This window comes from Magnolia sinica, chromosome 16 (assembly GCF_029962835.1).
Source record: "Magnolia sinica isolate HGM2019 chromosome 16, MsV1, whole genome shotgun sequence".
In the NCBI taxonomy this organism is placed as follows: Eukaryota; Viridiplantae; Streptophyta; class Magnoliopsida; order Magnoliales; family Magnoliaceae; genus Magnolia; species Magnolia sinica.
In genome coordinates, this window is record NC_080588.1 from 7042797 (window position 1) to 7067900 (window position 25104).

Consider the following 25104-nt stretch of genomic DNA (forward strand, 5'->3'; position numbering starts at 1 on the left):
CCTCCAATGTATAGTGAATTTTTACATGTCTGTTCCCTCCAAGGTACGACCGCTGCACAGTATATCGATGAATTTCATTACAAATATGCCATAGTCAAAACCATTGCATTGCTTTGGCACAGATTTCATGGATTTGGCAGTCCAAGTCTTCCCTTCATGCGCGGTGACGTCTCCGGTGGCATGGAAGAGAATCGGGAGCGCCTCCGTCATCAAATTGATCATCTGCTTATACTTTAGGAGAGCATTTGACACTAAGCTATCGATAATAATGATCTCCCGTTGTCTTGGATATAGGACCATCAAGAACCAATGAGAGTTATCATGGTTGACAGGTACATAAACCTGTCCATGTTTAAGAAGTAGGCTATCAGTTAAAAAACATGATCAAAGAACACATTACGACCTTTTTTGATGTTATGTGATGAATAAATTACCCGTTCACTATACCAAATCTCCTTGGCGTGTGATTTACCCCGCTGCTTGGCAATTGCGATGACATTGTTCATCATGCCTACCAACTTTGCACGTTCCGAAGCAGACTTCGAGTCCCGATACGCCCTTAGAGTCGGCATACTAGTTTGAAGGCATGGCTGTAACAAAAATCAAAGATCAATACAAGTAGAAAAACACGAATTAATTGAAAAAATAGGTTAGCGATACTCCGAACTAAATATTTACCATAAAATAAGTGGGACAGAACTTGCAATCTTGGGGATATGCAATTGCACAATCAGACTGCCTTTCCTCTAGGAAGTCAACATATTTGTCGATAGCCTACTCCACAAGATAATATGATTCAACAATAATCGATTAAAAGATATAACTATATGAAAGTCAATGTATATAGACACTCTCATACGAATGCTTACCACGCTATCAACCCACGCATCATCTACCCATATAGACTTGAACCATGAAGCCTCTCCCGTCTCCTTATTTGCTTCATAGTATTTTTCTACCTCTTTGAGTTCATCCGTCGATAGCATCCTGAATGGATCCATCTGTAGATGAAATGGTATCGGAGATGTAGGAAAGTTTACGGCTTCCTCAGGTTGCCTCACCACGTTCGGGGTTGTATTGATCGAAGACAGGGACAAGAATGGAGAAACCATATAATAAGATGGCTTAAGTACCCTTTTAGTTCTCCTTACATAAACAGGAGGAGAAACGGGTGCTTCATCCAATAGATTATGCTCCGCCATACCATACGATTGCACCTCCAACTCCACATTTCCCTGTTCTTTTTCTTCCATATCCTCAACTTTGACTTTCTTCTTCAACTCCTCGTCCTCATCCCTCATAAACTGTCCTCTCTGTATATAGAAATATTCCTTCTCCTTCTTTAAGGCCTCCCTCTCTTTCACTAAGTTTTCAGTTTCTCTCAATAACTCACACATCCGCCTATTCAACTCCTCGTTCATGATGAAAAATAATTCATTCTCTTTCTTCAACTGCACTCTCTCGTTTAGATCTACTCTCTCCATCTTTAACAATTCTTTCTCTTTCAACAACGCCTCCCTCTCATCAAGCCTCTCTTCTCTCTTTCTCAACTCTTCCTTCTCTTTCCTTAGCTCATCCCTCTCCTTCTTCAACTCATCTATCCCAACCCTAAATTCATCCATCAAAAGAGATGGTTTCACAATATTTCCCCCTGATCCCTCTCCCTGTACTGCTTTTTCATCACTTTCCGCTGATCCCCCCTCACCCTCGTCATCATTCTCGTTACCCTCATCGCTCAATTCCTGAGTTTCGATGACCTTCAAAATGTATCAATGCACATATAAGAGTCGAAAAACTTTTAACGGTGAATTAAACAACATTTCATTTTAATTAAACGCTCATGATATCTCACCTGAAAACTATCACGGAGCAAGCGAACGACGTCCGTTTTCCATTCTCGTAGGGTGGGTTCCAAGTTCTTTATTAAGATAGTCTGCAAAAGAACTCAGATTGATGTTAATATACGGAGTGTAAGTGTCAAATCAAGCAAAGTGAACGGCCGAGAAATACATATACTTACAGCTTCACTCTCAAAAATTGCATATATTTTGTTATACCTCCAACCCTTCCAACCTCGATATTGAATGAAGTGTGGAATTTACGAGGGAACTAATGAAATAACACACTCTTGTAGGGCCGGTAATCTCTCTACAGCCCATATCTGTTTTAAAGAAATTGCATGAGGATAAAAATCCACAATTGAATATAATCATGTAGAATAAATAAAGAGTTCTTACCTACAGAGGAAAGACACAACCATATACATTGTAGCGAACCGCACCTGATGCCATCACAGCATTTACGACCCCTTGCGACATTGTATTGTAGGCTAAACTACCCCAAGGATAGATATAGAAATCCTCTATGGAGTCTACTAGGTACATATAATCCATGTTACACATAGTTTTCGATTCGGTTCCCTTAACAAAATACTCTACACACATAAGTAGAGCAACCTTCACTACATCCTCATGCTTATTGGTATCAACTAATTTATTAAACGCATCTAATAAATGCTTCTTTATAACTGGATATTCTCTGAAGTATTTGTCCATTAATGTACTACTGATGGGACGCTTTTCTGGTATTGTAAGCTCCCCAGTCTTAAGTCCTGTTATGAGGGCGAAGTCCATCTCCGTGAATTGCAACCGTGTCCCCCGTATCTCAAATATAAGATCCCCTTTATATCTTACAAGAAGAAGGTGAAATAGAGCCCCTATAAATCGAAAGGATGAGAGGTGCAACAAGAAGGAAAATGGAGATTGCTTGAATAGGCTTAGCCGAGTATCATGCTTCTTTAATCCACCCTTCACCGTGTCGAACCACCATCTCAATGAACACTTAGAGGATGGGTTTGGGAATTGAGAACAAGAATCGTCACCTACAAACATGTAATTGAAAATATATTAATAGCAAATTTCACTACTTAAAGAATCATAACGCAAAAAATTAAACATAGTTGAAATCGAGCGAAGCAAACTAAAAATTGAGCGAGACAAATTACAAAATGAGTGAGGGAAACTTGAAATTCAACAAGGCAAACATTAAATTTAGCGAGGCAAGATGAAACCGAGCTAGGCAACCTAAAAAATTGAGTGAGGCAAGGTGAAATTGAGTGAAAAACCTAGAAATTAAGCGAGGCAACTAAGAAATTCAGCGACGAAACTGAGACAATGAGCGAGGGAACCTAGAATTTGAGCGCGGCTACCTATCAATTAAGCGAGGCAACTTAGGAATTGAGCGAGGGGACTTAGAAATTGAGTGAGGGAATCTAGGAATTGAGTGAGGCAACGTAGGAATTGAGCGAGGGAAGCTAGAAATTGAGCGAGGGAACCTAGGAATTAAGCGAGAGAAGATAGAAGGATCCTAGAAATTGAGCGAGGCAACGTAGTAATTGAGCAAGGTAATGTAAGAATTCAACGAGGGAAGGTAGAAATTAAGCGAGGGAAGCTAGAAATTCAGCGAGGCAACTTAGGATTTGAGCGAGGGAACCTAGAAATTGAGCGAGGCAACCTATAAATTGAGCGAGGCAACGTAGAAATTCAGCGAGGTAACCTAGGAATTGAACGGAGGAACCTAGAAATTGAGCGAGACAACTTAGGAAATTGAGCGAGGCAACGTAGGAATTTAGCGAGGTAACCTAGGAATTGAGTGAGGGAAGGTAGAAGGAACCTACGAATTGAGCGAGGCAACGTAAGAATTCAGCGAAGGAAGGTAGAAATTGAGCGAGGGAAGCTAGAAATTGAGCGAGGGAACGTAAGAATTCAACGAGGTAACATAGTAATTAAGCGAGGGAAGGTAGAAATTGAGCGAGGGAAGCTAGAAATTGAGCGAGGCAACCTAAGAGTTGAGCGAGGCAACCTAGCATTTGAGCGAGGGAAGGTAGAAATTAAGCGAGGAAAGGTAGAAATTGAGCGAGGCAATGTAGGAATTCAGCGAGGTAACCTAGGAATCCGAGGTAACCTAGGAATTGAGTGAAGGAAGGTAGAAATTGAGCGAGGAACCTAGAAATAAGCGAGGCAAGGTAGGAATCGAGCGAGGCAACGGAGGAATTCAGCGAGGTAACCTAGGAATTGAGCAAGGAAGTTAGAAATTGAGCGAGAAGCTAGAAAATGAGAGAGGCAACCTATCAATTGAGCGAGGAAGCTAGGAATCGAGCGAGGGAAGCTAGAAATTAAACAAGGAAAATTGAGCAGACAAACTAGAAATTGAGCGGGCCGAACTGGAAATTGGCGGGGCGAACCGAAAATTGAGCGGACCAAACTGGACATTGAGCGGGCCAAACTAGAAATTGAGCGGCGATGAGCGGATAAACTAGAAATTGAGCGGGACAAACTGGAAAATGAGCAAGCCAAATCGAAATTGAGTGGGACAAACCGGAATTTGAGCGGGCCAAACCGGAAAATGAGCGGGACAAACTAGAACTTGAGCGGGCCAAACTAAAAATTGAGCGGACAAACTAGAAAATGAGCAGGCCAAACTGAAAAATGAGCGGGACAAACTAGAAATTGAGTGGGCCAAACCGAAATTTGAGTGGGACAAACTGAAATTGGAGGTAAACATGGAAATGAGCGGACAAACTAGAATTTTAGCGGGACAAACTGGAAAATGAGCGGGCAAACATGAAAATGAGCGGACAAACCGAAATTGAACGTCGACTAGAATTTCAGGGCCAAAGAAATGAGCGGCCAAACTAGAAATTGAGCGGACCTAATCGAAATTGAGCAGACAAACGAAAATTAAGCAGCCAAAAAGAAAATTGAGAGGGACAAACTGGAAAATGAGCGGGTCATCCACCTCCAGAGCCATGAACAGACTGTTCACTAGAAATTACCGTGAAATGAAACGAAATTGCCAAAATTGACCGTGAAATGCATGGTAATGACCGTGAATTAAAGACATCATTCACAACAATATACAGCTCCTACAAAATTTACATCAACCCTAAGACAGCTCGGATTGAAAGGCCAACTCGAGGCGAGTAAAGTTGAGTTCAAGCCGAGTTCGACCATGGTGTATTGCAACTCGACTCGACTCGAACTCGACTTGACTCAGCATGGACGAGTCAAGCCGAGCTTGGCCTACCTCGACTCGAGTCGAACTCGACTTAATCCATCCATCATGAAGGAAACAAAATTTAATAAGAGGTCTCAACTTAATGACTCCAAAAACCCACTCAGCTACTTCTTCTATGTACAACCGCATGGGCTTGGATATATCATTTTAAAGCTTATTTCATACTTTTGATGGATTGAGCACCCTAGAAAAATCTCAGGTCCACTTACTGAGATTCCTCTCGTGTTCTTGTTCTTCTATCTAAGAAGGAAGTCCTCTTGCTGTTGAGTTATTTCAACAAAAGTCATATCTTGTTTCTATGGCCACTGCATATCATCATAGCTTTGTTTTGTTAAAGTCAACTGTTGAGATATTCTTGTGTGGTGGATTGAAGTAGCATTGTTTCTTGAAGTGTTATGTTTTGGAGTACAGCTGCACAAAGGGTAAGGGGGAAGCAGAAATAGGTTTGGGTATGGGAGTGGGGAAGCGTTTGTTCAAAATGTTAGCAAATGTGAACAGCTTGGAAATGGGAGGGGAGTGAGATTTATAGTGGGAGTGGCACCTAGGTAGAAGGTTTGTGCAACTAAGGATTTAAGCCATTGGACACCTTGATATCCACCGGCCAACACCTCTCTGGTCATCAAGGATAGCATTGATCCAGAACATCAAGAGTTTTCATAGTCAGGCCTATTTGGATAGGAAGAATCCAAAATGTGCATATTGGAAACCTCCATGGAAAACTAAAAATGTGAAAATCATGGAAGGAATCCACAGTCTGCAATTTGTTTTACAACTAAAATTTCCACGGAAATTTATTTGTTTTTACTTTTGCCATTGTTTGGATTGATGCTCTTTTTAGTGTGAAAAACCAAAAAGAACTCTTAATGGTTGGTTGGTGTTTCCAGCGAAGAGAGGAAATGCCCACGAAGTAGCTTGTTTGGGAGACATCAATTCAATTTTTATTTTTTTATTTTTGGAAACAATAATCATTTTATTCAATTCAATTGTTTTTCGAGGAAAAGACAATCAATTTCAACAGATACTTTATGTAATAGAAATAGTTGAATACATATCCATGGAAATCGATTTCTTCCAACCAAAAAATACTTTTTGAGTTGGGAGGGTGATTCTCCTAGTGAACTGACTATACACCCTATTGACATAGGTGAACAATTATATACTAGAAGCTCGAGAGAACCATGTTGAAGGAATGTCTTTTCTTCTTCTTCTTCTTCTTCTTCAAGGCATTAATTATTAACAGAAGCAATTAAGCACATGCAGACAAAATATCTGCTTCACTATTCACCTCTCTGTAAATGTGCTGATCTTTCCTTCTAGTTATGCTGTTGAGCAAATTCTTGCATTTCTTAAAAAACCATTCTTTTTCCAGCTTGGTGTTACAGCCTACTTGCTTTGTCCTCTAAATGGATGCTCTCCTTGGACCTCTGCTTTCCTTTTGCTCAGCAACGGGTCATTTCCATGCATTTCACGGTCAATCCCGGCGATTCCGTGTTGATTCACGGTCATTTCCATGCACTTCACGGTCATTTTCCTTCACTTCACGGTCATTTCCATGCATTTCACGGTCAATTCCAGTGATTCCGTTTCATTTCACGGTCAATTCCCTTCACTTCACCATCATTTCCATGCATTTTTTTCTAAACAAACAAACTAAAGTATAGGACTACTCCATTACAAGTCGTATTTTGTATCAAGCAATTTATTTGGGAGAGGGAAATCCAGCATATCTTGTTAGCTTGAGGGGAGGCATTGGAATTTCCTTTGCCTTCAACATAGATGATCTGCACTCAATTATAATTAATTTATAAGAAACTTATATATTAATCGGGTTCGTGTTGGGTCAGGCAACCCAAGACCTCAATCCGAGCTCAACCCAAGTTTTATCAGGTTGGTGTTTGTATGGCCCAACCCCAAGACCAAACTCGATACATCCTGCCCAAGCCCAACCCAATGTTGGGTCGGCCACAGGTTGGTCGGGTTGAGCCCGCCCAACTTCTAGCCCTAAAATCATATACGGTACGTCAAGTAACTAATTTTGGTTTAGAAGATATTCTTATTATATGAATAAAGAAAGAAATGAAAAAAAGAGAATTTTTTTTTATATGCTTATATATACATATTTATATAAATATGCATTAGAGAAAAATGTAGGTAGAATAAAATTCTCCATGTAAAAAAAATAAAAATAAAATAAAAAAATAAAAAAACAGAGAATGAAATAAAGGATACGGATACGGTTATAGCTACGGTTATAATCCGTAGCCATAGATCGGGGGTGGAATCGCGGGATCCACGATTGATCGCCGATTGGGACAGCGACTTGCGGTGGAATTGCGGGAGCTGCGATTGATCGCGGAGCTACGTCTATAGCTACGGTTGTAATCCGTATCTATAGAAAACCGTAGCTACAGGTTCCCAGTTTTTTTCTTTTTTTGCTATTGTAATCCCCACCGCCTTTTGTGGGTCCCATCATGAGGTCTGTGTTATATCCAAACCGTCCATATATTTGGCGACCTCATATTAAGGCTTGGGACAAAAAATACGATAAATCTAACTATCAAGTAGACTACACTGTAAAAGGCATTGGGGAATTGAACGTCTACCATTGAAACCCTTTTAGGGGTTATCGAAGTTTTGGATCATTATGAAATTTGTTTTTCTTCTTCACCCAGGTCTTTGTGACCCTATGAATGAACTTAGATGGGGAGGATTTCTCACAGACATCACAGTGGGCCCCCAAAAAGTTTTTAATGGTTGACACTCATTCAACACTTTTTCCTGTAATGTGGTACACTTGAGATTTGGATATACCTTATTTTTGGTCTCATATCATAAAATGATGTGGAAAAATATATGGACGGCATGGATGAAAAGAATACATCTTGGTGGGGCCCACAAACCACCGACCATCCACCATTGGCTGGTGGCAGGGGGAGTACCCAATCTGTTTCCATGAAAGAAGGGGTATTTTCGTCCTGAAATTCGTAATCCGCACGTGGAGGTCTAAGTTGCAAAACAAAGTTTGTCTTCTTTCATAAAACACAGCTGGATAAAAGGTGGGGTCCACAGTCCTAAATTTCTCAAACCTAAATTAGTTACTTGACGTATCATATATGATTTGATGGTTGAAGGTTGGGCGGGTTCAACCCGACCAAAATGTGATCGACCCGACATTAGGTTGGGCTTGGACAGGATGTTATGGGAGTTGGTCTTGCGGTTGGGCCATACAAACACCAACCCGATAAAACTTGGGTAGGGCTCGGGTTGAGGTCTCGGGTTGCATGGAAAACGGATTCGGTGGGGTGGCAGAGAAAACAGAAAAACATTATGAGGGACATGTTTTCATGATTTTTCAGTTATTTGCATCTGGAGAACTTGTAGCATGGAGGAATTTCGGAAAGTAGAAATTGAGCGGGCCAAACTGGAAATTGAGCGGGCCAAACTGGAAATTGAGCAGGACAAACTGGAAATTGAGCAGGACAAACTGGAAATTGAGCGGGCCAAACTAGAATTTCAGCGGGCCAAACTGGAAATTGAGCAGGACAAACTAGAAATTGAGCGGGCCAAACTGGAAATTGAGCGGGCCTAACTGGAAATTGAGCGGGCCAAACTGGAAATTGAGCGGGCCAAACTGGAAATTGGGAAATTGAGTGGGACAAACTGAAAATTGAGCATCATTCAAAGCATTCCTCAGAAGATTCATAAAGTATTCTTTTGGGACACCTCCATAGTTTAGTAGTGAAATTAAAGTCTTATTTAGGTACGTTTTCCTTGGCTAGTTGCTAAAAAAGGAAGACAAGTAATTTGGATCAACTCTTCACATCACATTTGTAGATAACCCATAACCGTTACATACAAGCACTAAAAGCAAACAAGGTATTCTACTATTATTCACACAATCAATTCAAAGATGGAGAACCCCAACTTCTCACCCTAATAAAATTTCAAATACTCCCAACAAGGATGGAATTTATTCATAGAAGGATTGAAATTCTTCCTACAACATATGATGTATAATCCTAAGAAAAGGGCAGAAACAACACTGGCAAATGAGCTGAGGAGTCTTATTAGGACATGGGAGATCATCAATGTATATAACATAATCCTTCACGGGTGATGCTACAACCAATTCACTACATAATTAACAAAGAAGTGGTCACGGATTTATCGATGAACCAATAGGGTTGGTTCATAATGGAGTATCCCAATATTATTTTGATTTTTCATCCAAAAGAATTTGAGTTAGAAAAGGTTGGATGTTTGGTACCTCCAAGACATCCAGCACCAAATTGAGAGATATTCTTGGCATTCTAGAGGCATGCAGCCTCAAGAGGATAAGCTAGGATGTTCGTTTGAGGAACATTTTCATAAAAATTGAGTAATCTGGTAGATATACCCTGGGTTGTTGGAAACTTATATTAGGCGCATCCCCTATAACTGATGAAGAATCTTGGATATACCCTAGCCCTATAAATGTGGGATCCACCTTAGGCGGTCTAAATAGTTCACATTTTGGCTTCATTGTGCATAGAACATCCCCACAATGTTCTATGTCTTCTACTACAAGTTTTATGGGTTTATATCGAAGAGCCATTGTTTTATGTTATGTTTGCAGCTTTTCAGCTTTTCATTGTTTTATGTTCAATTGCCAGCAGTTACGCAGCATTGCAATGCCTGGTAATTGAAATATCCAATGCATCTAGATGCCCCCAATTCAAATGATCCTGAAGTAATCTCACATAGTTTTGTTTCTTAAAATTCTAAAGACTTACCTTTATAATTGGTAAAATTGGAGATGCTATATTGGTGGGTATTTTGAAAGTGGCTTATTTCCCAGGGTATTCATTATGTCAAAGCATAGTTCTAACGTACTTTAAAAAATGCTATGACCAGTCTGATATTTGTCATGTTTTAGGACTTGCACATTTCTGTAAGGACAATGGATTTTCAATCTTTTAGAGTTTATTAACTACTCCCAAGAGTAGTTGAAGTTGGCGAAGCTAGCCCTTCTCTCCTTGTTCAGGTCTGTTCATGGTTCTAGAGGTGGATGGCCCGCTCATTTTCGATTTGTCCCGCTCAATTTCCGTTTGTCCCGCTCAATTTTCATTTGTCCTACTCATTTTCATGTTTGCCCGCTCAATTTTCAGTTTGCTGAAATTCTAGTTTTTCCCACTTATTTCCATGTTTGCCCGCTAAATTTCCAGTTTTCGCTGAATTTCTAGTTTGGTCCGCTCATTTTCATGTTTGCTCACTCAATTTCCAGTTTGTCCCTGAAATTCTAGTTTGTCTGCTCATTTCCATGTTTGCCCGCTCAAATTCCCTGTTTGTCCCGCTCAATTTTCAGTTTATCTTGCTCAATTTCATTTGGCCCCGCTGTTTCCCGTTTGTCTCGCTCATTTTTCGGTTTGGCCCACTCAATTTCCAATTTGGCCTGCTCAAATTTCCAGTTTGGCCCGCTCAAATTCTAGTTTGTCTCGCTCATTTTCCAGTTTGGCCCGCTCAATTTTCAGTTTATGTTTATCAATAGCCCTTGACCTTGAGTCAAAAATTGAAATACGAAAAGATTTCACATACACCAAAGTTGGTTTTTGCCTTATTTTAAAAACTTGTTTCTCCTTGTTTCAATTATTAGAGGAAGAAAAAACGATCTCAAATGTTTGGGGTGTGAATGCCATTTGCGGGGTCGACCGGGTTTCCTCGCTCATTTCCTAGGTTGTCTTGTTTAATTTGTACGTTGCCTCGCTCAATTTCTAGCTTCCCTCGCTCACGATCAATTCGCTTTACTTCACGGTCATTTCCATGCATTTCACGGTCAATTCCCTTCACTTCACGGTCATTTCCATTCATTTCATGGTCATTTCCATTCACTTCACGGTCAATTCCATGCATTTCACGATCAATCCCGGCGATTCCCCTTCACTTCACAGTCATTTCCATTCATTTCACGGTCAATCCCGGCTATTTCGTTTCATTTCACGGTCATTTCCATGCATTTCACGGTCATTTCCTTTCACTTCACGGTCATTTCCATGCATTTCACGGTCAAACCCGGCGATTCCGTTTTGATTCACAGTCATTTCCATGCATTTCACGGTCAATTCCCTTCACTTCACGGTCATTTCCATGCATTTCACGGGCAATCTCGGCGATTCCGTTTCATTTCACGGTCATTTCCATGCATTTCACGGTCAATCCCGACGATTCCGTTTCATTTCACGGTCATTTCCATGCATTTCACAGTCATTTCCTTTCACTTCACGGTCATTTCCATGCATTTCACGGGCAATCTCGGCGATTCCGTTTCATTTCACGGTCATTTCCATGCATTTCACGGTCAATCCCGGCGATTCCGTTTCATTTCACGGTCATTTCCATGCATTTCACAGTCATTTCCTTTCACTTCACGGTCATTTCCATGCATTTCACGGTCAATCCCGGTGATTCCATTTCATTTCACGGTCATTTCCATGCATTTCATGGTCACTTCCATACATTTCATGGTCATTTCCATGCATTTCCCGGCAATTCTCGAGACCTCAACCCAAGCCCAACTCAAGTTTTATCGAGTTGTTGTTTGTATGGCCCAACCCCAAGACCAAACCCGATAAATCCTAACCAAGCCCAACCCAATGTCGGGTCGGTCACAGGTTGGTCGGGTTGAGCCCACCCAACTTTCAACCCTAAAATTATATATGGTACGTCAAGTAACTAATTTTGGTTTAGAAAATATTCTTTTTATATGAATAAAGAAAGAAATGAAAAAAAAAAGAGAAATTTTTTTTATATGCTTATATTTACATATTTATATAAATATGTGTTAGGAAAAAATGTAGGTCGAATAAAATTCTCCATGTAAAAACAAAAAAGAGAGAAAAGAAAAGAAAAGAAAAAAGAAAGTGCATAGGAATATGGTTTTAGCTACGGTTATAATCCGTAGCCATAAATCGGGGGCAGAATCGCCGATTCCGCAATTAATCGCCGATAGGGACAGCGACTTGCGGTGGAATCACGGGATTCACGATTGATCGCTGAGCTACTGTTATGGTTATGGATTATAACCGTAGCTATATCCATATCCCTGTCCATACGCCATTACCATTATGCTTGAACGTCTGTCTACAGTTGAAGCCCTTTTAGGGGCAACACAAGTTTTGGATCATTATGAAATTTGTTTTTCCTCTTCATCCAGGTCTTTGTGACCTTATGAATAGATTGGATGGAAAATAAATGTCATGGTGGGCCTACAAAAGTTACAACGATGAAAATCAATTTTTCGCTACTCTATGTGGTGTGGCCCAGTTGATCTTTGGATATGATTTTCTTTTTGTTGATAATGCTCCGAAATGATATTGAAATATGGATGAACGTTGTGGATATAATAAATACATAGCTGTGGGCCATGTAACTTTGATCTCTTTTAAGCCGTTCGTAGAACTCTCAGTTGGAGGAGCGTCAGCGCTCGTCTTCGCAGTTAAAAGGAGGGGTAGTTTCGTCTTCAAAGTCGCTGTCCGCAAGTGCTAGTCTAAGTTGGTCACTTAAGTTTGTAGTCTTTCATAAAAACCGCTGGGTAAAAGGTTTTGTCTACAGTGGTCATTTTCTCTTGGATAATCTTGTTTATTCTGCAGTGGCGGTTATATGCATGTCGCTGCATAGAAGTTCCATGGATTTCTCTTCTCACAGAACAAATGGAAGGAAGATCCAGTCATCCGAGCCGTTATTCTAGTGGGCCATTAGGTATGTGGGCCATAATACAAAATAAATTGTATTTGATTTCGAAATCTATCCGATCAACATCCAGATAAACGAATGATCAGATCAACGGTATACCTTCAACTAGAAAGAATTCACAGTAAATAGACCTCCAATCACTGAAATTTCAATTTATAAGTTATTCTTATGGTGGCCCACCGATGAATACTCTTGATCGATATAGATGTCTGCCACGTGTACGAAGAGGAGAGTGCTGAATGAGAACACGTATGCAGCGTTGGAATTCTTCATGATTCCAATGAAAAGAAGAAAAGGAGAGAGAGAGAGAGAGAGAGAGAGCAGGAAGGATTCACGTGTTCCTGACCAGCTTTCCTGCAGATTTAAATAGTCGGTAGACCCATCTTCCTGTCCTCTTTGGATTCGTTATGTTTTGGGATTTGAATTTTATACACAGAGATAATGGTGCGTGCACTCTTTCCCCCTTTGTTCTTGTTTTCTATGCACTCTCAATGAGAAATGTCAAAGAAACTCTTCTGATGAGTTGATATGGATTATGGGTTTTGTAATTCATGGTAGATGATAATTAATGGGTTTTGATGGGTGCTTGGGTTTTCTGAGTATCTTTTGAGATTTTTGGTTTTTTATGTTTTTGTGGGTTTTCTATGGTGTGGAGGATTTTCTGAGGAATTGGGGGACAGAGCTTGGAGAATCCAATCTTTCTTCCCTTTTCTTTGGTGTGTCTTCCTAGAGGAATCGATTCATGGGTCCGGCATCATGAATCCTATAGGCTTTTTTCATGGGCCGAAGTGAGGAAATGGCGACGGGTAATGCTTTTGGCTAGATGAATTTGATGGTGGGTCTTGCTTTTTTCTGCTTTTTGGGTGTGTCTGGACTTGGCAGATTCCTTCTGGGGTGAAAAAATTGTGGCGTTTCTGCCAAAAGAGATACTCGGTGGTTTCGGGGATATGTTGAATTTCAGTGTAAATCGCAGATCGGTATGATTTTTGGGTGAAAATTTAGGTGCTTTCAATGAAGAAGATGCTTGGTTTTCTGATGAAAAAGGTTAATTACGATTCTCTGTCTTTCTGATGAAAATTCAGATGCTTTTGATGTATTAGATACTTGAGCTGCCGATGATATGGTGAATCTCAGTGTAAATTTTGAATCTGTACATATATTAGGCATTGATTTGGGGAGTTCCGTTGAGATGGGTATGTCGGTTTTACTGTAGAAACTCTTAGGAGTGAGTTTCTTCTTCTTCTTCTTCTTTTTGTCTTTGGTGTAAAAGAGATTGTTAAAGGATGTCATCGAAGTCGAATAGAGCAACTTGTTCTAGGAGCAGCTCAGCTCGATCCAAGCACAGTGCCCGTGTGGTTGCTCAGACTCCTGTTGATGCGAAGCTCCATGTCAACTTCGAGTCATCGGAGCAACAGTTCGATTACTCAGCTTCGATCGATGTCAACATTTCAAGTGCCGACAGCAATGTCCCTTCATCGACCGTGTCTGCATACCTCCAGCGTATGCAACGGGGAAAGCTCATCCAGCCATTCGGCTGCATGATTGCTGTCGAGGAGCATACCTTCTCCGTCCTCGCTTACAGTGAGAATGCCCCCGAGATGTTGGATTTAGCCCCACATGCCGTCCCCAGCATCGAGCAACAGGAAGCGTTGACGATCGGCACGGATGCCCTTACCCTCTTCCGATCCTCGAGTGCAGCTGCCTTGCAGAAAGCCGCAAGTTTTGGTGAAGTCAATCTCCTCAATCCGATACTGGTGCACTGTAGAAACTCGGGGAAGCCCTTTTATGCAATTATGCATCGGATCGATATTGGGCTGGTTATAGACTTAGAGCCTGTGAATCCCGCCGATGTGCCGGTTACTGCGGCTGGAGCACTGAAATCATACAAACTCGCTGCCAAGGCCATTTCTAGGTTGCAGTCTTTGCCAAGTGGGAATATCTCACTTTTGTGCGATGTCTTGGTCCGTGAAGTAAGCGAGCTTACAGGCTATGATCGTGTGATGGCATACAAATTTCATGAAGATGAACATGGTGAAGTAATTGCCGAATGCCGGGGATCAGATTTGGAGCCTTACCTTGGCTTGCATTATCCAGCGACCGACATCCCGCAAGCTTCAAGGTTTCTGTTCATGAAGAATAAGGTTCGGATGATATGCGACTGTTTGGCGCCGCCCGTTAAAGTGATCCAAGACAAGAAATTGGCACAGCCGTTGAGCTTGTGCGGGTCCACGCTGAGAGCTCCTCATGGTTGCCACTCTCAGTACATGGCCAATATGGGGTCCATCGCATCCCTTGTGATGTCTGTCACGATCAATGAGGATGATGATGATACGTCAGGTGAACAACAGCAGAAGGGGAGAAAGCTGTGGGGGCTGGTTGTTTGCCACCACACGAGCCCGAGGTTCGTCCCATTCCCGCTGCGATATGCGTGTGAGTTTTTGGTACAAGTGTTTGGCATACAGCTAAACAAGGAAGTCGAGCTGGCCGCTCAGATGAGGGAGAAGCACATCCTACGGATGCAGACTGTGCTCTGTGATATGCTTCTTAGGGACGCCCCAGTCGGGATCATTACACAATCACCCAACGTGATGGATCTTGTTAAGTGTGATGGGGCCACCCTCTACTACCGAAATCAGTTCCGGTTGCTTGGAACAACCCCCACGGAAGCCCAGATTAGAGATATAGCTGGATGGCTTTTGGAATACCATGATGGTACAACGGGTTTAAGTACGGATAGCCTTACAGAAGCTGGATATCCCGGTGCTGCTGATCTTGGAGATGATGTTTGTGGGATGGCCGCCATTAAAATCACCTCCAAGGACTATCTCTTTTGGTTCCGGTCACATACAGCGAAAGAGATTAAGTGGGGTGGTGCGAAGCACGACCCAGTTGATAAGGACGATGATGGTCGGAAAATGCACCCACGGTCCTCATTCAAAGCTTTCCTAGAGGTGGTGAAGCGAAGGAGTCTTCCATGGGAGGATGTCGAAATGGATGCCATCCATTCATTACAGCTCATATTGCGGGGTTCATTGCTAGAAGAGACTGCAATGGATACCAAGAGTATCGTGAAAGCAACATCCACTGATGTGAGCATTCAAGGGATAAATGAACTGCGTGTGGTCACGAATGAGATGGTCCGCCTCATTGAAACGGCAACAGTGCCCATTTTGGCTGTAGATGCATCTGGAAACATAAATGGATGGAATACCAAGGCAGCTGAGTTGACCGGGTTGTTGGTACATCAAGCTACCGGCACGCCATTAATTGATCTTGTAGAGGACGATTCGGTTGAAGTGGTGAAGAACATGCTCCATTTGGCTTTGCAAGGTGATACTTTCTTTCATTGATTGTTTCTGTTTCAATCAGAACAGGTTATTCTGTTATTGAAATTTCTGTGCATTGTTTTTCTATGGCAAATTCCAGATCATATGTGGTTTGTAGATTTGTTATCGTGCACACTCATCACGTTCTTTTTGGTTAAGTTTAGTTGCATTGAATATCATGAAATTTCATGATATTTTCCACCAAATTAGAGTTATTATTCATGAACTTTCACGATACTTTGGTGCAACCATGCACACCCTTTATCTTGGATATTCTCCTAACAATTTTGAGGTAGGGCTCATGTGTGTCCAAAACCATTTAATAAAGGGGATCAACCACAGAGCAAAACGTTTTGAATAATCCAAACAGAACAACTGATAGGCCATGTACTGAAAGTTCCACTGGTTAGAGATTGCACTGACTGGATGTATGTGATCGCACAATCAATGGATTTCTTTTTCCCTCCTTTGGGACTGTCTCTCTAAACTTTTCTTGACTGTCCAAAAATGAGTTTTGAATTCAGTAGTTATGAACTTCCAATTGGCATGGTTTTTGGGCAATGGCTTATTCAATAGGTGGTCAACTGATTGAACAGTCTAGATCCACCATCAAAATTCACGAATCAATTTTTTTACTTTGAAGGGTTACTTGATACTATTTACTAAATGGTATACCAGATGGTAGACTCAAAAAAATATAAAATAAATAAAATCATCCTTTGTATCTTCGAAGCTGCCCTAGATATCAATGTTGGGTTTTCCGACTTTTATCTTTTATGGCAGGCAAAGAAGAACAAAATGTTGAAATCAAGCTTAAAACATTCGGTCATCAGGAAAACAACGGGCCCATAATCTTGGTGGTTAACGCATGTTGTAGCCGGGACATGAAGGAAAACGTAGTAGGAGTTTGCTTTGTTGCACAAGACATGACGGGGCAAAAGATGGTAATGGACAAATACACTCAAATCCAAGGAGACTACATTGCAATCGTGAGGAGCCCAAGTGCACTCATTCCTCCAATATTCATAATAGATGAGTGTGGTTGCTGCTTGGAGTGGAATGAAGCTATGCAGAAGCTGTCAGGCTTGAAGAGGGAGGATGCAATCAACAAAATGCTCGTTGGAGAGGTTTTCACGCTTCACAACTTTGGTTGTCAGGTCAAGGACCACGACACATTGACAAAGCTGAGAATAGCGTTGCACGGAATTATAGCAGGCCAGGACGCCGAGAAACTGCTGTTTGGATTCTTTGATCTGAACGGTAAGTACATGGAAGCGTTGCTTTCTGCCAGCAAACGAACGGACGCAGATGGTCGGATCATAGGAGTGTTCTGCTTTTTGCATGTGGCCAGCCCCGAACTTCAACATGCGTTGCAGGTGCAGCAGATCTCGGAGCAGGCTGCAGTGAACAGCCTCAAGGAATTGTCCTATATTCGTCAGGAAATCAGGAACCCACTTCATGGCATTATATTCACTCGCAATCTTATGGAGGTTTCTGAATTGACGAAAGAGCAGAAGCAACTTCTGAGGACGAGCACTCTCTGTCAAGAACAGCTAGCAAAAGTCTTGGATGACATGGATTTAGAAAGTATTGAGGAGTGGTACGTGTTATTTACTTTATTAATTTCTCTTTATTTCATGAATTATAATCAGTGTCGAGAACCATTTATCATGATAGAAATGCTTCTTTAGACAATAATTTTGCCAAGGACGTTTGCTAAGCCAATTCAGGAAACTAGAGAAACCTCACCTAGCCTCGCAATGATTGATCGTGTACCCACATCGGGTCCATTCCCGACTTCTCCTTAGGTATGTACTTGACTAATCATCGTGCGAGTAGGTAAGGTTTCTGTAATCACCCGACTTTGATCAGGATGACTTTGTGCTAAGTGTTTTAGTTTACATATTTGATAATTGCTGCTCTTTATTTTTGTAGTTACATTTTATACAGAATTATAGTAGGGGTCATTGATTGGACAATGATCAAGGAATGCATACATTAAGATGATAAAGCAAGCCATGTTAAAACAAAGATGCTTGGATAGCAGTAGGTAGTAGGACGGCAACTTCCAAGTTGGGTTGCTAAGGTCCTTGAGTTGGGTTTGGTTTGGGTTGAGCAAATTTGGGTCAGGTTTGGTCGGGTTGGGATTTGGGAACAATCACATGTATTTTGGTCAGGTTGGGTTGGGTTGAGTATAGAGGACTTCGGGTTGGGTACCTTAGGTTGGGATGTTGGTCAGGTTGGGTCCTCTTGAGGTCGGGTTGGGTTCGGGTTGACCCTACCCACCTAAGTTGCACCCCTAGCAGGTAGGGATACTCTTGCATGGGTCTCATGTACACTTTTAATTGACATATTCATATTCCCTCTGAAGTTTTGTTTGGATGCGCTATTGTGTTCTATTGTGAATGATCAGTCACGCATTGTGTTCTATTGCGAATGATTAGTTTGATAAAGTGGAATAACCAACTTGTAATTTTCTTTGCCCTCATATGGAGTAATGTCTCTTAGTCGCAGTTGCATTGCTTCCAAGTTGACTTCAAAATGTAATGCAATCATAATTTGAGCTTACTTCCTCATCATGAATACTAGCAAAAACTACATTTCCCATCATTTCTCTTGAGTAAGGGTGTGTTTGGTTGTATGGAATCATCATCATCATCTAAGCTTTAACCCAATTAATTGGGGTCGGCTACATGAATCTTGTTCTGCCATTCCACTCTAACAAGGGCCATACTTTCAGTTATGTCATACCCCAAACTCGGAAACCGGGCTTATAGAATTTCCGATCGCCGAATCTGGCGCCTACAGCCTCCGTAGTACCCCATTCTTAGCTCTCAATGCCCATACGCTAGATTCCGATCCCGGGATCCTACAAGGAGGATTTTTAGTGTAATTTTTTTTAAATTTTTGTAAATGAGTATAACCACAAGTGTACCCAAATTACAAGAGCAACATCATCATCGCATATCCACTAATATAAACAGTTGATTACAATGCTGAAAGGAAATACATGAATATAATAAAATCTTCACAAAGCTCAACCTTCACGCTCCTGCCTTAATGTTATTGCAACCTAACGACACCTGCACGCAACGGTCGTGCATAAGCTTACAAGAAGCTTAGAGGGTGGGGTATGTGTGTGCAATGCATGTGCCAAACATATAAATATCAGATTAAGTGAAAATATTGACAAGTGCATAATATCATCAACCTTATCCAGGCTATGCGATGCGAAGACATAATAAGGAAATGTCATATATTGAGAAAGCAGTGTAAATCGGCCACGCAATGCAGAGATATAGTAAGCCAAATGTCATATCTAGGCCATATAAATGTAGAATCATAGCAACCCAAAATGCTATATGCCGCGGATGCAATGCAATGTGCAAATGTAAAAAAAATGATAAAGCTGGAGTGTGTAATCGGGATGATAGCACGTGGTATCGCAAGCTGTGGGGTTCATCACAATGGACTTTTATCCAAACTAGTCCCATATCTAAATTTGGATAGCTAGACTCAACTTGATAAACTCCTGATCTCTAGTTGGTTGCGTACCCAACCGAAATCATGGCCATTGCGAAGGTGTCCCGGATCGGTATCGGTTGGCGTAACGGTGCCCTCCGAAACCGATACGGATACGGGGGCGTAACGGCCCATAACGGTGCAATTTTTTTGCCAAAAAAATATGAAAAATATGGATTAAATCCCGAATATTCTAAGCATTCCAAATATGCATTCATTTATAAATTGGAACATGTTTATGGTAGTGTAACGGTCCACTCTTTGGTGAGAAGTTGTATCGAATCTGATTAATTTTTTAACCAGGTAACTTGAATTTGACTACAAAATTCATATATTTAATTTTTAAATATGTAATTTATATACTTAACATCTTGATATCATTTCTCCCAATAGTTCTTTAAAAAATGAAATTAAATTCAGGTAGATGGCGTTGCCAATTTGGGGTTGACTTGGAGGACCAATTTATTCTCCAAATCAGCTTCAAATTCATGCCATTTATTGTCATTATCCCACTTATAAATTGGTGGACATTTATTGGATAGTGAATCATAAAAAATAAAAATAAAAATCAAAAGGCCCTATTTTAAAAAATAAAAGTTCACAAATTAACAATTAAAACTATTCAAATAATTTGATTTTGGCATTGTGAGTTAGCCAATTGCAATCCATAATTTAATTGTCAAATTTTAAGTTAATATATGTCTCGTGTACAATTTTTTAAGGCTTGAATTAGGAGGGACTCGGATGTAAAGTGCAGACACACGTGTCAAAGTTTTTTGAGCCTCACCCGTGATGAATGTGTTATATCTACACCATCCATCCATTTTGCCAAATAATTTTAAGGCATGAGCCCAAAAATGAGGCACATCCAAAGCTCGGGTGGATTGCACCGTAAGAAACAATAATAATTAAACGTTCACCATTAAAAATTTATTGGGGGCTAGAAAAGTTTTAGATCAAGCTAACATGTGTGTTTTCCCTTCATTCACGTCAATGTGACCCAATTAACAGGTTAGATTGAAAATAAACATTACAGTGGACTTTAGGAAATTTTTAATGGTGAGCATTCTATAACCACTATTTCCTATGGTGTGGTCCACCTGAGATTTGGATATTACTAATTTTTTGAATCCTGACTTAAAATGACGTGGCAAAATGGATGGACGATATGGATAAAATATATACATTATGGTGAGGCCCACTCGGGTCTGATCTGATTGGATGGAAACTAAACGTTACCGTGCGCCCTAAAATTATTAAACCGTGAAAATCATTATCCCTGCAGCTATTTTTGGTGTGGTCCAGATGATCCCTGGATATAATTCATTTTTTGGCTAGTGCTCTAAAATGATCTCTGAAAATAGGTGAACGGTGTTGATGTAATAAATACATCACTGTGGAGCCCATATAACTTTGATCTCCTTTGAACCGTTCGTACAACTCGGAGCTCGAGGAGTGTCAGCGCTCGTCTTTGCGTGACACGTACCTACAGCAGCCAGCTGCTGCAAATAAAAAAAAAATGGAGAGAGAGGGAAACGAAAAGAAAAAAAGAGGAAAAGGAAGAAAAGAAAAAAAGAGGGAAAGGGGGAAAGAAGAGATTGAGAGAGAGAGAGAGAGAGTGAGAGAGAGAGGAAGAAGAAGAAGAAGAAGAACAGGAGAGAGTAGGCCGAGAAGAGGAAGAAGAAGAAGAAGAAAGAGAAGAAGAAGAAAAAAAGAAAGGAAAAAAGGTAAGTTTTTTTTTTTTTTTTTTTTTTTTCATTTTATCCAAACTAGTCCCATATCTAAATTTGGATAGCTAGACTCAACTTGATAAACTCCTGATCTCTAGTTGGTTGCGTACCCAACCGAAATCATGGCCATTGCGAATGTGCACGTAATGATCTAGTTACGCACCATCAGCCCGAGTGGATAGTGAATGAATGAATGAATGAGTCAAATGCTGAGTACGTAATCCCATACTCAGTACGTCTACATGTCAGTATGGCTCATCTCTGGGATATCACTAGGGTCTAGTACACTCCACAATGGCTGCCGCCTCCCTAGCCACACAAGTAGCGAGTGGAAAAGACCTCACTATTCGCTTAGCCAGTAGTTTGCCAATACTTACCCGGCTCATCGATAGCGGACCCATTTATGAGCTGGTCAAACTCAGCCTAGCTTACAACTCCCTCACTCAGGCAGATAATGCCACACTCCCTTCTAACCGACCACGACACAGTGGGAGACGCCGCTTACTAGTATTCGACACCCAGGCGCTCATGTATCCACTCGGTCTAGAAGTTGGAGTCTCCCCTGGTACCAAGAGGATTCTGGGACTTTCACCTAAAGACATCCAAAGCGCTCATAGTGCTAGAACCAAATATTTCTGGCATTCTATCTGGCCGCCCACGATGTGCCTGTGGAGGCTACAACCCTGATATCGTTAGGGCGCCAATTGATCATGTCACACAAATGCGAGATGCATGAGTCATGCCATTCAGTCATGTATTAAACTTGCGTGTACTGCGGGATCATGTGGGGCAACTCCGTCTCACAAGGAGTCCCATAATAAACCAACCCAATGGCATATGTTATAATTAATCACTCCTCATAACAAGCATACATATAGTGTGTATGGGCATGTATCATGATGTAATAAAGTACATAGGCATGATTATCTGATAGGGCAGACAACAATAATCCACAATCGACCATCATCAGCATACCACATACAAAGAGTAGGAGCTAAACGACATGCCCCTTCTACAAGTATAGGAGTCCATGTGGTATGTCCTATGTTAGACTAACATTAGCCTCCCAAAGCTCTAATATATCATATATCCCAAGACGGTGTCTACTGGAAGGACGGCGGGTCTAACCCATATATCGAGATAGGCTCTATACAGTGGATATACTAAATCTGGTACCACATATTCTCCTATCTACGGCAAGGGGTGATGGTGTACTAGCGTTAATGATAGGCTTCACACGTCCCAAATAAGTAAATGGACGGTGTGGATGATATATATGTGACACCGAGGTCCTAGCGCTAGATACAAGGATAAGATATGTCTCATGGGGCGAGTCAAGTGGGTATACAACAAGTGGGCTTTCCTTTCCCATGGGGCCCAATATGAATACAAGATGGGCCTCGGTAGGATCCATACATCTAGGACTATGTGTCCTTACAAACGGGTCGGTAGTTCACCCGTCATCTAAGTGAGCCTCGGTTTGGGTCACTAAGCTTGGGCAAACCTATGCATGTAGGTGGATCACGTTTACTATGGAAGGCCTGATACAAATCACAAGGAGGGCTCCAAAGCTTGGGGTAGTCCTACAGGGTATGGTGGAAAGCACTATTATCAATGGGGCCCAATGTTTTGGGGTAGCCTGCCAATACATATGATGCACATGGGCAAGAATCATGAGGTTATACTAAGCATGACCTACGGTAATGATGTGTGTGTGTGTGTGTGTGTGTGTGTGTGTGTGTGTAGTGGCGGCCTAAATGCCATACTATATCAAGGATGAACCTTATAGGGTGAGTCATTCAATAGTGGGAGTCGAGACGATGACCCTAAGTATATTAAGTGGGCTTTCTCACCCAATCTATCATATGGTAAGTTGGACTTTCTTATGGGGCCTGATACAAACAAGGTGAGTCTACAAGATATGGTGATTCCTACAAGGGTGGTGGAGAGCACTAGCATGAAAGGGGGCTCAATGGTTTGGGTTAGCCCTCTAGGGTAAGATGGGTATCACTAACATCAATGGGGGCCCAACAGTTTGGGATAACCTAATAAGGGAAGATGGGTTGAAAATTAGATATAACAGTGGGCCCTACAGGGTATGGTTTTCAACGGTTGAACGTTTTAACCACCACTATTCCTATGGTGCGGTCCACTTGGGAATTGGGATTTGGATCTGACCCTCAATGGGGCCCATGACCCTATGAGATCTGGAAGAATGGATGATCAGCATATCAATAACACATACATTATGGTGGGACTCTACTCAAGGCTGGGTAAAAGACTAAAAGAGAGAATGGGGAAATTGGCTTCATGGTGGGCCTTAAGATGGTTCCTAACGGTGGACATTTAACCACTGTTTACAACGTGGATATTTAACCGTCATTGCTCCCAAGGTGTGGCCCATTTGGAATTTAGAATCTAACTACAATGGGGTCCACGACCCTTATACTAGCTAGAAAATGGATGGGCTACATAAATATTATCACATACATCATGGTAGATTCATACATCACAATTGGGCCTCACACATACAATGGACCTTCAAACATATAATGGGTCTCTCATACATCACAATGGGCCTCATATATGGGCCGCATATACATCACAATGGGCCTCATATACATCACATTGGGCCTCACACAAGGCCACATATACATCATAATGGGCCTGAAATACATCACATTGGGCCACATCTCATGGGCCTCAAATACATCACAATGGGCCACATCTCATGGGCCTAAAATACATCATAATGGGTCACATCCCATGGGCCTCAAATGCATCACAATGGGCCACATCTCATGGGCCTAAAATACATCATAATGGGTCACATCCCATGGGCCTCAAATGCATCACAATGGGCCTCGCAGCAGGTGGGCCCTGCACCCTCCAAATGGGCTCACTAGATGAACATCATGGATGTACAACACATACATCAAGAGGGCCGCACGTCCAGTGGACTGGATGGCATGATATCACACATACCTCAAGGTGGGCCCCACCCCACACGTGCAGCACGTGTGGTTGGGTCCCACGTCCAGATGGCGTGGCTACAGAATACATATATCAAGGTGTGTTCCCACCGTCCAACAACGGACGGTGAGGATATACACATACCTCGTGATCAGACCCACAGAACTTACTGATGTTAATACAACAGCTATATAGCTGCTGTAAACGTACACCAGCCAATCCTCTGCCAGGCAGGTGGGTCCCACCATAATATGCATACATATATATTATATTATATATTGTATTATTATTATTATTATTATTATTTATTTATTTTTTTAAAAACAATTCCAGCGTCCAGGCCTTGGATGACCTAGATGAGGAACGCACCATCAAGGTGGGGTCCCACCGTCCCTGCTGGACGGTGCTGGACTCCACACGTGTACGTGGGTCCCACCGTCTAGTCAGGTGGACGGCATGGATAAAATACATAATCATGGTGGTCCCACGTCCAGTGGGCCACACTTATTGCATCAAGCTGATTTTTGTGGTTTCCCTTCAAACAGGGTCTGCCCAAACTGGCAGCAAGGTGGCTGCAACGTGGGCCCCAGCTGGACAGTGGGTGTGTCCCATTTGGTGGACAGTGTGGATCTTACATCAAGGTGGGCCATCATACATGAAAAGGAGAGAGAGAAGGAGAGAGAGAGAAACGTGCGATGGAGGGCTGTGCTTCCATGCATTACAAGACGTACATCAAATGGGTCCCATTA

The 25104-nt window shown here is 41.6% G+C and overlaps 2 protein-coding genes across 4 annotated transcripts in view; one reads left to right on the plus strand and one right to left on the minus strand.

The window, feature by feature from the left end:
- Window positions 1-340: 340 nt before the first annotated feature.
- On the minus strand, window positions 341-1375 carry LOC131229379 (uncharacterized). The gene is made up of 3 exons (XM_058225321.1): window positions 870-1375; window positions 679-774; window positions 341-590 (listed from the first exon to the last, which is right to left on the minus strand). Exons 1-3 carry the CDS (start codon window positions 1299-1301, stop codon window positions 372-374), a joined length of 747 nt encoding a protein of 248 aa, XP_058081304.1. The 5' UTR covers window positions 1302-1375; the 3' UTR covers window positions 341-371.
- An 11726-nt stretch (window positions 1376-13101) lies between these two features.
- Window positions 13102-25104, plus strand: part of LOC131229686 (phytochrome C) — a 36444-nt gene continuing 24441 nt past the window's right edge. The window contains exons 1-2 of one of the 3 annotated variants that reach the window (XM_058225672.1): window positions 13102-16134; window positions 16914-17730. In XM_058225672.1, coding sequence (XP_058081655.1) covers window positions 14088-16134; window positions 16914-17730 — 2864 coding nt within the window. In that variant the 5' untranslated portion in view covers window positions 13102-14087. The remainder of the gene's footprint in view (window positions 16135-16913; window positions 17731-25104) is intronic. The other 2 variants (XM_058225671.1, XM_058225670.1) reach the window with 2 other exon arrangements.